Source organism: Arachis ipaensis, chromosome B2 (assembly GCF_059453495.1).
Source record: "Arachis ipaensis isolate K30076 ecotype BB chromosome B2, ASM5945349v1, whole genome shotgun sequence".
In the NCBI taxonomy this organism is placed as follows: domain Eukaryota; kingdom Viridiplantae; phylum Streptophyta; class Magnoliopsida; order Fabales; family Fabaceae; genus Arachis; species Arachis ipaensis.
The window spans coordinates 5,254,748-5,267,119 of NC_142437.1; the positions used below are offsets into that span (position 1 = coordinate 5,254,748).

Below are 12,372 nucleotides of genomic sequence, written 5' to 3' on the forward strand. Positions count from 1 at the left end.
TATCAAACATTCTTAACATCCGTATAAAAATAAAATTGTAATTTATTTTAATTAATAAAATAAGATAAACTCTTGTATGGTTGTTAACAAAATATTAGTGCCAAAATAGTGTTTATCATAAAAGAATATATATGCAGCGGAATTGTTTTGTTTTATGTGTAATATGTTTTTAACTTCTTAGGGCTTTTTTTTTTGCCTAGATATTGTTATTCATTGTTTTCCAATATATGGGTATGGATAAATATTTAGTATTTAGATATTGTATGAAACATTATAAACTTTCATAGGTTAGTAGTTCCCAGCTTCAATCAGAATAAAAAAAAGTCAAATCTTGGTTTAAACAAAAAAAAAAATAGTACCATAATTCACCATACAACTGTTTGATTCAGCCTGAACTTTCGCGATCCTAAATCAATTCCCCATTTGTTCTCTCTCTTTTCTCTCATTTTTCCCCTTCTTTTTTCCTATGGAAAATTTTCCCCCATTTTCCCCCCATGTAGTGAAGTTTGAACCTTTTTGAGGTTTTGGTACTTGGGTCTGTGGAAAGGATGAATTTTGGGGAGGAGATTGTGTTGGTTTTCATTTGAAACAAAGCATGAATTTTTGCTATGACATGGAAGGTTGGGTTTTGGATTTAGGTTCAAATTCATTGCCTCCAAGCCTTGTCATTGAATGCCGGTTCATTCACAATTCAATTCCAACCTTTCTCCACTACAAGGAGAAATTGAAACCCCAAATCATCCAATCCAAAAAGCTATAGTACTATAGTATAAGCAAAATAATTATATTAAAAAGAGTAGGGTTTAAAATCCCTTTGTTTTTTTGGTAATCTTTCATCACCAAAATGAATAGTTCTGGGGGTGTATTGGCCTTGTCTCCTGCGAATAATGTTTTCAACACAAGGGTGCCTCATGATTTTGAGGAGGATTTTACAGAGAAAGATCCTACCGGACGGTACCTTAGGGTGTGTCTGTAACAATTGATTGATATAATTTTCTGCATTGTTCTTCATTATCTGATCTTGAGTTCATTTTAATCAAGCTTGGTGGATTTTGTTATGTTTAGTTAATCTGTGTTCTTATAAGGTGTTAAGCATTGAATATTTGTTATGATGCAATGTTTGTTGGTAATATAATGCTCAATGTAATAGATTAGCTATGTTTCTGCCTATCTGATAAAATGTGGTTAATATTTCATTACTTATGTTTTCTGCTCTAAATTATTTAATGCAAGGTAGTAGCATAAGTTAAACTGAAAAATCAATGTGTTGATGATTATATATATTGACCTTTGTATCATTGTGGCAAAATGGATCATCTTGTTATTTTGAATTAGGGAACTTTGAGATTGAAGTTATCATTTTGAGAATGAAGTTTCGCCCGAGAACTTGCCCTTATGGTATTCGACTTTGTTGTTTTGCATTATGTTTGTGAAAGAAATGTCGGCATACAAGTCTGAACAAGCATATAATGCTTGATATGAAACATTTCTTTTTGTAAAGCACTTTTAGGGATAATTAACATGTTCAGACCTGTTGGGAATTTGTTTACTTCTATTCACTGACTCTTAATTTTCGCTTGTTTTTCTCTATTTTATCTAACCTTCTTTTTCTTGTTTTTGTCTCAGTACAATGAAATCTTGGGGAAGGGTGCCTTCAAGACTGTGTATGGTTCTGATGCCTAATCTTCCATTGTTTTGTTCTTCTTGCTCTTGTAGTTCTATTTATAATTTCACTTTAGAATAATATGTAGGAAGATTTGATAATTGTTGCAGAATTCTACTTAGTATATTTATCTCTTCTTTTTTTCTTTGCCAGTTATAGGGCCTTCGATGAAGTCGAAGGAATAGAAGTCGCTTGGAACCAAGTTAGGATTGATGGCCTCTTGCACACAGTAGATGATCTTGCAAAATTGTATTCTGAAGTCAATATACTGAAGTCTTTGAACCATGAGAATATCATTACGTTCTATGATTCTTGGGTTGATGATAAGCAGCATACCGTTAACATGATCACCGAACTTTTTTCATCTGGAAATTTAAGGCAGTAAGTCCACTTGATCTTTGTCTGCCTTTCACCTTACCTTGTTTGGCTATGACATGTGCATGAAATTGTTTTACATCTTTGGCTCTTAGGTACCGTCAAAAGCATAAATATGTTGAAGTGAAAGCCATAAAAGGCTGGGCGAGGCAGATTCTTCAAGGGTTAGCGTATCTTCACAGTCACAAACCACCTATAATTCACAGAGACTTGAAATGTGACAACATCTTTGTTAATGGAAACCATGGAGAAGTCAAGATAGGGGACCTAGGTTTGGCAATTGTCATGCAGCAACCAACTGCTCAAAGTGTTATTGGTAACATACTATAATTTTCTTATAATATATGCATAGTTTTTCTTATGCCGGATACTATATGGAGCATTAAACTTTTTTTCTTTTTTTTTTTTTTCTGTTCTTTGATTTTGAAAGGGACTCCTGAGTTTATGGCTCCAGAACTATATGAAGAGGAATACAATGAACTTGTTGACATATATTCTTTTGGAATGTGCTTACTAGAGATGGTTACTCTTGAGTATCCATACGTTGAATGTAAAAACCCGGCTCAAATCTTTAAGAAAGTTACCTCGGTAAGCATAGCAATCAGTGGCATATCCTTATTTGTAATTGTAACATGCTCATAAAAACAAGTGTACTATAGGAACTTCCACAATTACTCACTTTTCTTTTTCAATTTAATTTCTAAATGTTGTGCATAAAAACAAGTGGTTATGAATGTTAAGGAAGCTCAAAAAGCATACAACTGTATCTCCGATATCAATGTTTGTACACTTGTACTCATATCTATGCTACCTTGTGATGTACTCCATTTCAGGGCATCAAACCTGCTTCGCTTAATAAGGTGAGCGACCACGAAATTAGGCAATTTATTGAGAAATGTCTTGTTCCGGCATCTGAGAGATTGTCAGCAGAGGAGCTTCTTAAAGATCCGTTCCTGCAAGTTGAGAATGGTCCTAGGCTAGGTCGTAGCAGGTCTCGCCTATCCATGGACATAGATAATGAGGGCAGGCAGAATTATGCAAGCAGTGATGCCGGAAGCAACAAAGGCGGTGTGCATAGTCCTGTTTTCGAAGTTAAGAGGACAAATAAGAACAACGAGTTTAGGTTGACAGGAGCCAAAAATGATGATAACTCGATATCATTGACCTTGCGAATTGCTGATACTAATGGTGAGTATCACCCTCTTTTCCTTGGCTCTCTTATTTACCTGTCTACCATGTACTTCTCTAGTTCTCTCCAATCCAGAGGAATACTTTAATCTAACTACAAATAGTAAATAATTGTAAATTGATGCTAACAAGTCTCTTGTTGTGTTACATCCAGGTGGAGTAAGGAATATACATTTTCTCTTCTACCTTGATACAGATACTGCTCTCGCGGTGGCATCAGAGATGGTCGAACATTTGGAGCTTGCAGATCATGATGTAGCCTTCATAGCTGACCTTATCGATTACTTGGTATTTAAGCTTCTACCTTGGTGGAAGCCTTCATCTGCTCGTTGCTCACCTGGCGAATCAATTCAATACAGTGGGTCAACAAATGTAGATGGCCAAACAATGGCAGGTCCATGGAGTTCTGTCCCAAACGATGTTCCCTCCGAGCCGGTTGCTGGTCGAGATAACTTCTCCGAACACAATACATCGAGAGAAGGTTCTGTCTCAAATGAGAAGGACAACTTTTCAGGGGAAGCCGATGATCCTTATTACGAGGACAATCGTAGTTCTTCTGCAAGTCTATGCGACTCAGAATATCAACATTCTCAAGGATCCTTAACTTCATTGTTTGTTGTAGATGATACTCCTATGAAAAGTGACAATGTTCTTTGTTCCAATGCCGAAGAAAACTTTAAATTCCGAAGCACGAGTCCCTCCGTAAGCGAGTTTCATGATACGGATTTCGAGGATTGCAAATTGCACGCGGGGGATTGTGGTTGTGGAGATGGCGAGGTGATAAATGAATTCTCATCAAAGGAGAACTTAGGGCCAATTTTGGAAAGGTCTAATCTTTTGAGTTTGCCATGTAGCTTTTCTTCTGTTTCTTCAACTAATGACATGGATTTTGAACTGAAGTTTGAGCTTCAAGAAATTGAGGCACTGTATCAATCTTGGATTGATGAACTCTGTAGAATGAAGTTAGAGGCATTGGAAGCAGCCAGACAGAGATGGATGGAAAAAAAGAATGTTTCTGCTCATTGATTTTGATACACATATACAAGCTTTTTGATTATTAATTAACCCTTGTTGAAAAGATTCTGTTTCATTGTATAGTTTGTGAAATTAAATTTGTATACTGGATGCCCTTTTCTTTTTAGTAGAGGCACAAGTATCATTAATCTCAAATCTATTATTTATGCTTTCAAGTTACATTATCAGTTTCTAATTAGTATTATGTACAATTAGAATGACAACGTATGTGCCTTAATTTAATAATTTCAAAATTTTAGTATTATTGTTCATACCTTGACCCAAAATATAAAGTCAGATCTAAAAAGGATAAAAGCCCAATTAATAAAGGTGGCCTCTTTTATTAGCACAGTTTTACTTATTTGAATGAGTAACTAACTCTTCCCACTAATTTAAAAAGAAAATCTCAACAACTTTCTTAGAAAAAAGGAAACAATAATTCACCACTAAAGGTGGAACTAATAAATACACTAATTAACTTAAGTATTAGAATCTTTTACAGGTACCACCCCCACTTCCTCACGAGGAACTTAGACGGCGGCACCAATACAAGTCGGATGCTGCCCTCAAAGGGAGTCTGCACCTACGTCTAGGCCCAAAAGCAACCCAGTTTCAGGTAACTCTTGGAACAATTATGTAAACTGAAGTGAAGGAATGATAGGTGGTGACTGAGACTTGAGATTTGCATTCTCTTGATTCAGATTGATCTTCAAAAGTGAGAGGAAGGAAAATATAAAATTGCGATTTTTTTATGTACTTATTGTGATCATGTGAATAATGCTAGCATCTGAACTTTAGATACTCATCATCTTTTTATTTAAAGAATTCTAGTATTATTGAGAATTTGATATGGCATGATTTTGTTTTGATATTTTACTTTTTAGAAAATATATCTTATGGATTGTTTGATAAGCCTAAAATTTTAATGATACAAGTTAAAAAAAAAAATTGTAGCCACAATAATTTTATAGACATATAGAGAGATACCTATCAGTAGTAATAATGCACTAATGCACAAACCAACAACCATTCACTACAAAAACCAAAGCAAAAAAGGTAACACCTTTCATTTTGAATTAAGAAAAAGATGATCATAACAGGATGGAAAAAAAAAATATTTAATCATGTCACAATTTTATGGCAACTTTTCCTTTGTATTTAGTTTTAGTTTTATTACATTTTGTTGTTATGTGTTTGTTATATATCCTCTGTGTTGCTCTAAAAGGAAGACCAAACTCTTCAAGCAACACAATAAAAAATAAAACTTTTAAATAATTGCATCATTTTCTTACCAAATCACTCTAGTTCTATTCTAATTAATAATGTCTTAATCAAACCCTTTAATATTCTTATACAACTTCTTGGAATCTTCTTCACTCAATCAACTTCATGTTCTTTTCTTCATTCAAAGTTATTTCTCATTGATTGATGCATGCCATAAAAATTAATTTAGTACCTTTCTTCAGCATCATTCAATACATAATCTTGAATATATTGGTTGATACATATTTGATAAAATCATATTCATTTATGATTAACCACAAAGTACTCTTCTGACATAGAGAAATTGGTTGGTAGCTTGAGGTTGGTAAAAAATTTATGATTTGAGTGTTTGACCAAACTTTATTATTATACTTATATATATATATATATATATATATATTAGTAGGAGCAAAGTTGGTACTACTGCTAAGAAAATTTCAGCATCAATGGCTGATTTTATGGGATCAAAGGCTTATTGCTGCTTCAAGTGCCAGAACCTTGTTGCTTTCCATGATGATATTGTTTCCAAAGATTTCCAGGTGAACCTTTTTCTACATCTTTATGCTAAAAATTCAAACTCAAATAATCTTTTTTCTTTTTGAATTATGGTTATAAATTTCATTCAAACTTGTCTGAACTCTAAACCAGTATTGCTGTAGTGATAGTTTCATATATAGTTTGTTTTGCAATAAGAGTCTGTAGCATAATATTAATAGCCTTGCTTAAATAGATAAAAGGGGTTATGAAGATGATATAAAGTTCCATTTTTGACCTTGGAATTTCAAGGGGTTATGTTGTAACAGGCAAGCAGTGGTAGAGCTTTTCTTTTCTCTCATGCAATGAACATTAGTTTGGGACCCAAAGAAGATAGACAACTCATCACTGGTCTTCACACAGTTGCTGATGTTTATTGCTCAGATTGTGGTGAAGAACTTGGTTGGAAATACATTAAGGCTTATGAAGAATCACAGAAGTACAAAGAAGGAAAATGTGTACTTGAGAAGTTCAAGATAGTAGTTAGAGGAAGCCAAACAAACCTAGAAAATTATTATGATGACTGATTTGATTCTTCTTGGGTTAAGTCATTTGATCCTGATATTGTTCATATGATTATTGTGAATTTTCTTGGAAAAGTTGATTCATTAGAAGTGTGGTGAATGTAAATGGATTTTAAGACCAATCAAATTAAGTTGTCAAATTACAGTTTCTTTAGGTTATATTTGAATATTGTGTTTGGTCCATGTGGTTAGAAGAATGAATCAGATAGAAAATAAACAAATGACAGAAGGTAATAGAAGATCATAAATGAGATGGTCAAAGAATATTTATATGTAAAGTGTTATTGTAAACATGATATCAGTAGAACACATTGATGTTATTTGATCTATTTAGTCGATTTTGTGGTATATTTGATTAAAAGAAGACATAATACAAGTACAAAAATTTGTGTTTACACACTTTTATTTCTCTGTGTCTTTGTATTTATATGATGTCTCAATATCAAATGAGACATTAATGTAAAAAGATAAATATTACTTATTTCATACTGGTAAAAAAAGATTCTTTTCAGAAAAATGTGATTTATGGGCAGTGTACAAAAAGTTTGGCAGATATAGGACATTAGGACTGTTGTTTTACACTTTTGCAGCCAAAGTGACTGAATCTTAGACTGACCCTGTAATTTTGAAAATGGTTAAATAATTCTATCAAACTCTACTTATTAAAATAACATGTAAATTATCTTTTATAATGTGTCACATCTTAATTGGATATTTGTTTTTAATTTAAGTTATTATCTTAACCATAGTTAGATTATATTGTAATTAAATTTTTAAAAGGGATAAATGTATAATTTATTAAAAGATTAGAAACTGATTTTTTAAATTTTTCAAATTACATTAACGGTGGCCCTAATCCTAAATTCTCCTTCCTCGTTCTCTCTCAATCTCACTCAGTCTCTCCTGAAGTCTCGAACGGTGGCCGAACTCCAGAGTCCAGAAGTCACGATCGTCGGCTCCTCTGATTCGTCTCGCCAGTTCCGTTGCGTCTGTGGCTCCTGCTTTGCGTCGTCACGTCTCCTTTCTCCGGTGCGTCTCTCGTCGTTGCGTCCTCGTCCGTCGCTGCTGTCACCCCTAGTCATGAGTCTGCTTCGCTGTGCTTGGACAGGCCATGAATATGCTTCCCCGTGCTTGGACAGGTTGGTTTTCTCTCTTCTCTCGAATCTGCTTCGCCGTGCTTGGACAGGTTGGTTTTCTCTCTCGTCAGCTTTTTTAGTTATACAGTTGGCTTATAATTTGATTACAGTCAACAAGGCGGTGCTGCTTGGGAGGCGCGACGAGGATGAAGGAATGAGGGAGGAGCGAAAAGCCGAAAGCTATTACAGAGGGTTAGGATACATCTTCTGTAAATAATTTGGAAAAAAAACCATGTTTCAATTTTTAATACTTTACATAATTACCTATTCTAAAAACTAATTTAATTATAAAATAATTTAACCATAGTTAACTTAATAACAAATTAAAAAATAACACAAAGTAAGTTACATGTTGCCAATGAGTAATAACTCAAATGGCATAGTCTCTCCATACTCAATTAAGAGGTTACGGATTCGAATCTCATATCTTTGGTAAAAAAAAAAAAAAGTTACATGTTACTTTGTAAAAAGTATGGTATAATTTGTAGTCCAAAAATTTGAATATTGGTTCGATCGAATTAATCGAAAATTAATTATTAAATCGTTTTGATTTAGTATAAAAATTGATCAACAGTAAATCAGTTAAAGTAAAAAAAAAAAGTTAAATAATCGATTAATTAATTAAATTTGTTTAATTTTTTAGTAGTTAATCAATTTAAAATAATAAAATATAAAAAATGTCTAAAAAATTATATATTTTATATACAAATATATTGTTGAATTTATATTAAACTTTTAATCTTTTAAATTTTTAATTTTATTGGTTAGATTACCGATCTTGATCCAAACAACATAAAAAGATGTGCATAGATAAGAGACTTTAGCTCTTTTTGGAACAATAATGGGAAAATTGTTACCACATTGATAACTGAATGAAGTATGAACAGCAAGAAACATGTGATCGTTGTGATTTCAATAACCAATGATTTAGACAAGATAAAGAAAAACATAACCAGATGATCTTTGTGAATATTTCAAATAAAATTGATTATTTCTGCTCCTTTAAAGTTGGAAAGTAGATTGAGGAAAGATTTTGATGTTCCCTATCTGCTTACAACTTTAAAGTTTGAGCTGTTAAGTGTATACAAACAAGTGGTTTATTTATTTATTTATATTATTAGGCTTAAATAATTTTTTAATTTTTTTAAAAGGCACATATTTTGGTATAACCTTGTAATTTTTTTTGTCAAATAAAATAAAATTATCTATCTAGTTACTAATTTTTTTTTCTTAAATATTACATGATAATAAGTTAAATATTAATATGGCACATTTCATAGTTATTTATCTCATTATACTATCATTTAACATAAACTTTTGAAAAAAAAATTAAAATAAACAACTTTTAAATTTTATTTAAAAACAATTTTTTTAATAAGGACAAAACAATTTTTTTAATAAATTTTTAAATACATGTATATATATTTTATAGGATGAATTTTAAATATTCTTGAAATACCAATCTTCCAATAACTTAACCGTTGATTTCAATTATAAAAAATATATAATATATTAATTAAAATCAACAATTAAATTACTGGAACGCTAATATTTTAGAAATATTTAAAAACATTATTTTATATATATACATATTATTATTATTATTGAATTTAATTTTGATGTATTATGAGTATAAATAAAATAGTTTTATATTGACTATATGAATAATCTTTTAAAAAAACTAACGTGATTATATGACTGTATAAAATATTTTATGTTGTTCAGTGAATCAAAATTTTATATATATATATATATATATATATATATATATATTGCAGAGTGGTGCCTGCTGAAGGTGGTGCATAAGACAGAAAGTTGTCGGAATCAATTAGTTGAGAATGGTTTCCAATGGTAACAGCATTTACTTGCCACACAAGAACTCAATTCATTAACATATCAAATACTCATTGATTATAATCTCTATATATAATAATCTATAATTAGGTGAGCCGATTCAATATTCTTATATTCATGCATAGTTCCACATCTTCAATTTCAAAATGTCCAATTTACTCTTCCAATACAACCACCACCAAAGGTTTAATGCAATAAAAGAGTTTGGTAACACTAATTCTTCCTTCTTACACAAAATTTATTAGTTTTCTAATATACTATTTTGTTTAAAATAAACAATTATTTGAAAAAAAAAATGAATTAGTATAATTATTAATCAAAGTCGAGCCAAAATGGCATCAATGACACAAGATTTTGCTTCAAATCCAATATCAATAAAATTAGATTGTGAATATTTTTCTTCGAAAGATGAAGCTGAACCAACAAATGAACAAAATAAAGAAGGTCATGAATTACTCCAACATCTCATTGAAAATGCAGCAAAAAAAACAGTGAATCTATCTTTTCCAAATATATAAATTAAAACACATGATGCTTTGCTTGGAAGAAATTAGAGTCTCATTTTGCTTGAAATGTTAAAAAACAAAGGTAATGTAACTCTGATTTCTGTTAAATTTTTTTCCCTATCTTTTGGTAGCTGAGAGCTCTAATAACAATTTTAATCCTCAACCGATAGGGCCAAATTCTATATTTGGTCCATGATGTTTTAAATGTTCTATTTTAGTTTTAAAAAATTTTAAACGAATTTAATATTATCTCGTTATTAAATTTGACACCAACAATTAATATATTGAAGAGAAAATAATGTTCAATTTCAATTTGTAAGTGAAATCCTTCTTCTAACGATAAAAATAATCTTTCTTAGATTTTAGAGCATTGATGATAGGGTTTGAGATTTTATACCAAAAAAAAAATGAAAAGAGGAAGTGTTATAAGAAGGTATTGGTTATATTTTTCGAACATGCGAAACTAAAAAGATATGACTTAGACTAAAAATATTGTTAATATTCACATACTCATTTCATTAACTATATATTCATATTAAATTTAAAAGTGGAACAACGTTGAATCTATTTAAAATATTTTGGGCTAAAATAAAACGTTTAAAATGTTAAAGATCAAATTAAAATTTAGTTTAAACACTAAGTGTTCATATCCTAGCCCAACGATTAAGGCCCAGGGTCCAAGTAAAAAGGCCCAACCCAAAGGGTTGACCTCACCTCACCTTTCACCAGATCAGCCACTACAAAGTCGGTACTCGTCTCGACTTGCTCTAAGGAAGTCGGGAACGAGGGTTAGCTGGCAGATAAGCACTCATTTGAATGAGTAACTGCCCCTAGAATCTCTCTAACCACTTCCACGAGCCATATCTTAACTTCCCTAAGATAAAGGGACGGTTAACACCCTAGAAAAGTGGCACTACTCCAACGGTGGTTATTGGATCACCACTATAAATACACTGACACCCTTCAGGTATCTCTAAGTTCCAATACTCTCTAGATCTGCTAACACCCTTGCTGACTTAGGCATCGGAGTGTCTTTGCAGGTACCACCCCCCATTCTTTCACGCGTACAGGTCGGACGGAGTGCACCGAGTTGCAGACCCACCTGAAAGCCTCCTCCTTCGTACGTCTGGGCCAACCAACACCGTCCAGCCCATTAATCTCCGGTTACCCACCGTAACATTGGCGCCATTGCTGGGGACCCGAGAGATCAACCAGTGATGGCGGACAGATCCCCTGAGGAGGGTCATGTGGAAACAGATTCTGAACAAGAGAATCTGGATACCGGAAATAATGACGCGGACCTAACCCTCCATCAGGAAACCAATGATCAACACAAAGAAGGAACCTCCGGAGTCAAAACCCCGAAGGTGAATTCCTCTGAAGGTCGTGAGTCAGAGAAAGACGGACAGTCCCACGCAACTGAGCTTATAGGATTAGTTCATGTCCACCAAAGTCGTTTGGAACAACTAGAACAGGAACGGGAGCGACAAAGGGAGATAGAAAAGCACCTAAGAGAGGAGATGGATCGACGAAAAGAGTTAGAGGAAAAACTCTTAAAGTTAGAATCCTCCCTCAAAGGTCGGAACTCCCGTGATAGTAGAGAAGAATCGCCCATAGGAGGGGAAGATCCTTTTAGTGAGGACATAATGAGGGCAAAAGTTCCGAAAAACTTTAGAAGCCCCGATATGGACCTCTACGACGGAACCACTGATCCAAAGCATCATCTGAGCAACTTTAAAAGTCGGATGTATCTGGCTGATGCTTCTGATGCTACGCGATGCAAAGCTTTTCCGACAACCTTGTCAAAAGCAGCGATGAAGTGGTTCGACAGTCTCCCCCCGAGGTCGGTTACCAGTTTTGAAGACCTCTCAAGGAAATTCTTGATGAGGTTCTCTATCCAGAAAGACAAAGTAAAACATGCACCAAGCCTCCTGGGAATAAAACAGGAGGTCGGAGAAACCTTACGAGCCTATATGGAAAGGTTCAACAAAGCATGTTTAGAGATTCAAGACCTGCCCACCGAGGCAGTCATAATGGGGTTAGTCAATGGGCTCAGAGAAGGTCCCTTCTCACAGTCCATATCCAAAAGACATCCCATCTCTCTAAGTGATGTACAAGAAAGAGTTGAAAAGTACATCAACATGGAGGAAAATGCTAAGTTAAGAGACCTGAGTTGGCGACCTGGGCACCCTCCCTCAACAAAAGAGAGAGAGAGGGAAACCAAGAAGAAGGAAGAACTCGGCCTCGATAGACCAAGAAAATATCACTCTTATACTCCTCTGAAAGTTTCTGTAGTGGATGTATACAGAGAGATT

General features: G+C 33.3%; 2 protein-coding genes across 2 annotated transcripts; both read left to right on the top strand.

The window, feature by feature from the left end:
- The first annotated feature begins 288 nt into the window (after window positions 1–288).
- On the top strand, window positions 289–4,416 carry LOC107623852 (putative serine/threonine-protein kinase WNK6). Its single transcript, XM_016326250.3, has 7 exons — window positions 289–964; window positions 1,627–1,664; window positions 1,817–2,044; window positions 2,134–2,354; window positions 2,469–2,626; window positions 2,872–3,226; window positions 3,381–4,416. The coding sequence occupies exons 1-7, from the start codon at window positions 845–847 to the stop codon at window positions 4,250–4,252; spliced, it is 1,992 nt and encodes a 663-aa protein (XP_016181736.1). The 5' UTR covers window positions 289–844; the 3' UTR covers window positions 4,253–4,416.
- Window positions 4,417–5,429: 1,013 nt separating this feature from the next.
- On the top strand, window positions 5,430–6,715 carry LOC107623905 (protein yippee-like At4g27745). The gene is made up of 2 exons (XM_016326309.3): window positions 5,430–6,042; window positions 6,307–6,715. Exons 1-2 carry the CDS (start codon window positions 5,950–5,952, stop codon window positions 6,562–6,564), a joined length of 351 nt encoding a protein of 116 aa, XP_016181795.1. The 5' UTR covers window positions 5,430–5,949; the 3' UTR covers window positions 6,565–6,715.
- Window positions 6,716–12,372: the final 5,657 nt, after the last annotated feature.

What these genes read in the sequence shown, in the direction of transcription:
- LOC107623852 (XM_016326250.3), top strand. Translation starts at nt 845, where the DNA reads ATGAATAGTTCTGGGGGTGTATTGGCCTTGTCTCCTGCGAATAATGTT. An exon ending in CTACCGGACGGTACCTTAGG is followed by an intron (nt 965 to 1,626) that starts GTGTGTCTGTAA and finishes TTTTTGTCTCAG; the next exon opens with TACAATGAAATCTTGGGGAA. An exon ending in AACTGCTCAAAGTGTTATTG is followed by an intron (nt 2,355 to 2,468) that starts GTAACATACTAT and finishes TGATTTTGAAAG; the next exon opens with GGACTCCTGAGTTTATGGCT.
- LOC107623905 (XM_016326309.3), top strand. Translation starts at nt 5,950, where the DNA reads ATGGCTGATTTTATGGGATCAAAGGCTTATTGCTGCTTCAAGTGCCAG. An exon ending in TTGTTTCCAAAGATTTCCAG is followed by an intron (nt 6,043 to 6,306) that starts GTGAACCTTTTT and finishes ATGTTGTAACAG; the next exon opens with GCAAGCAGTGGTAGAGCTTT.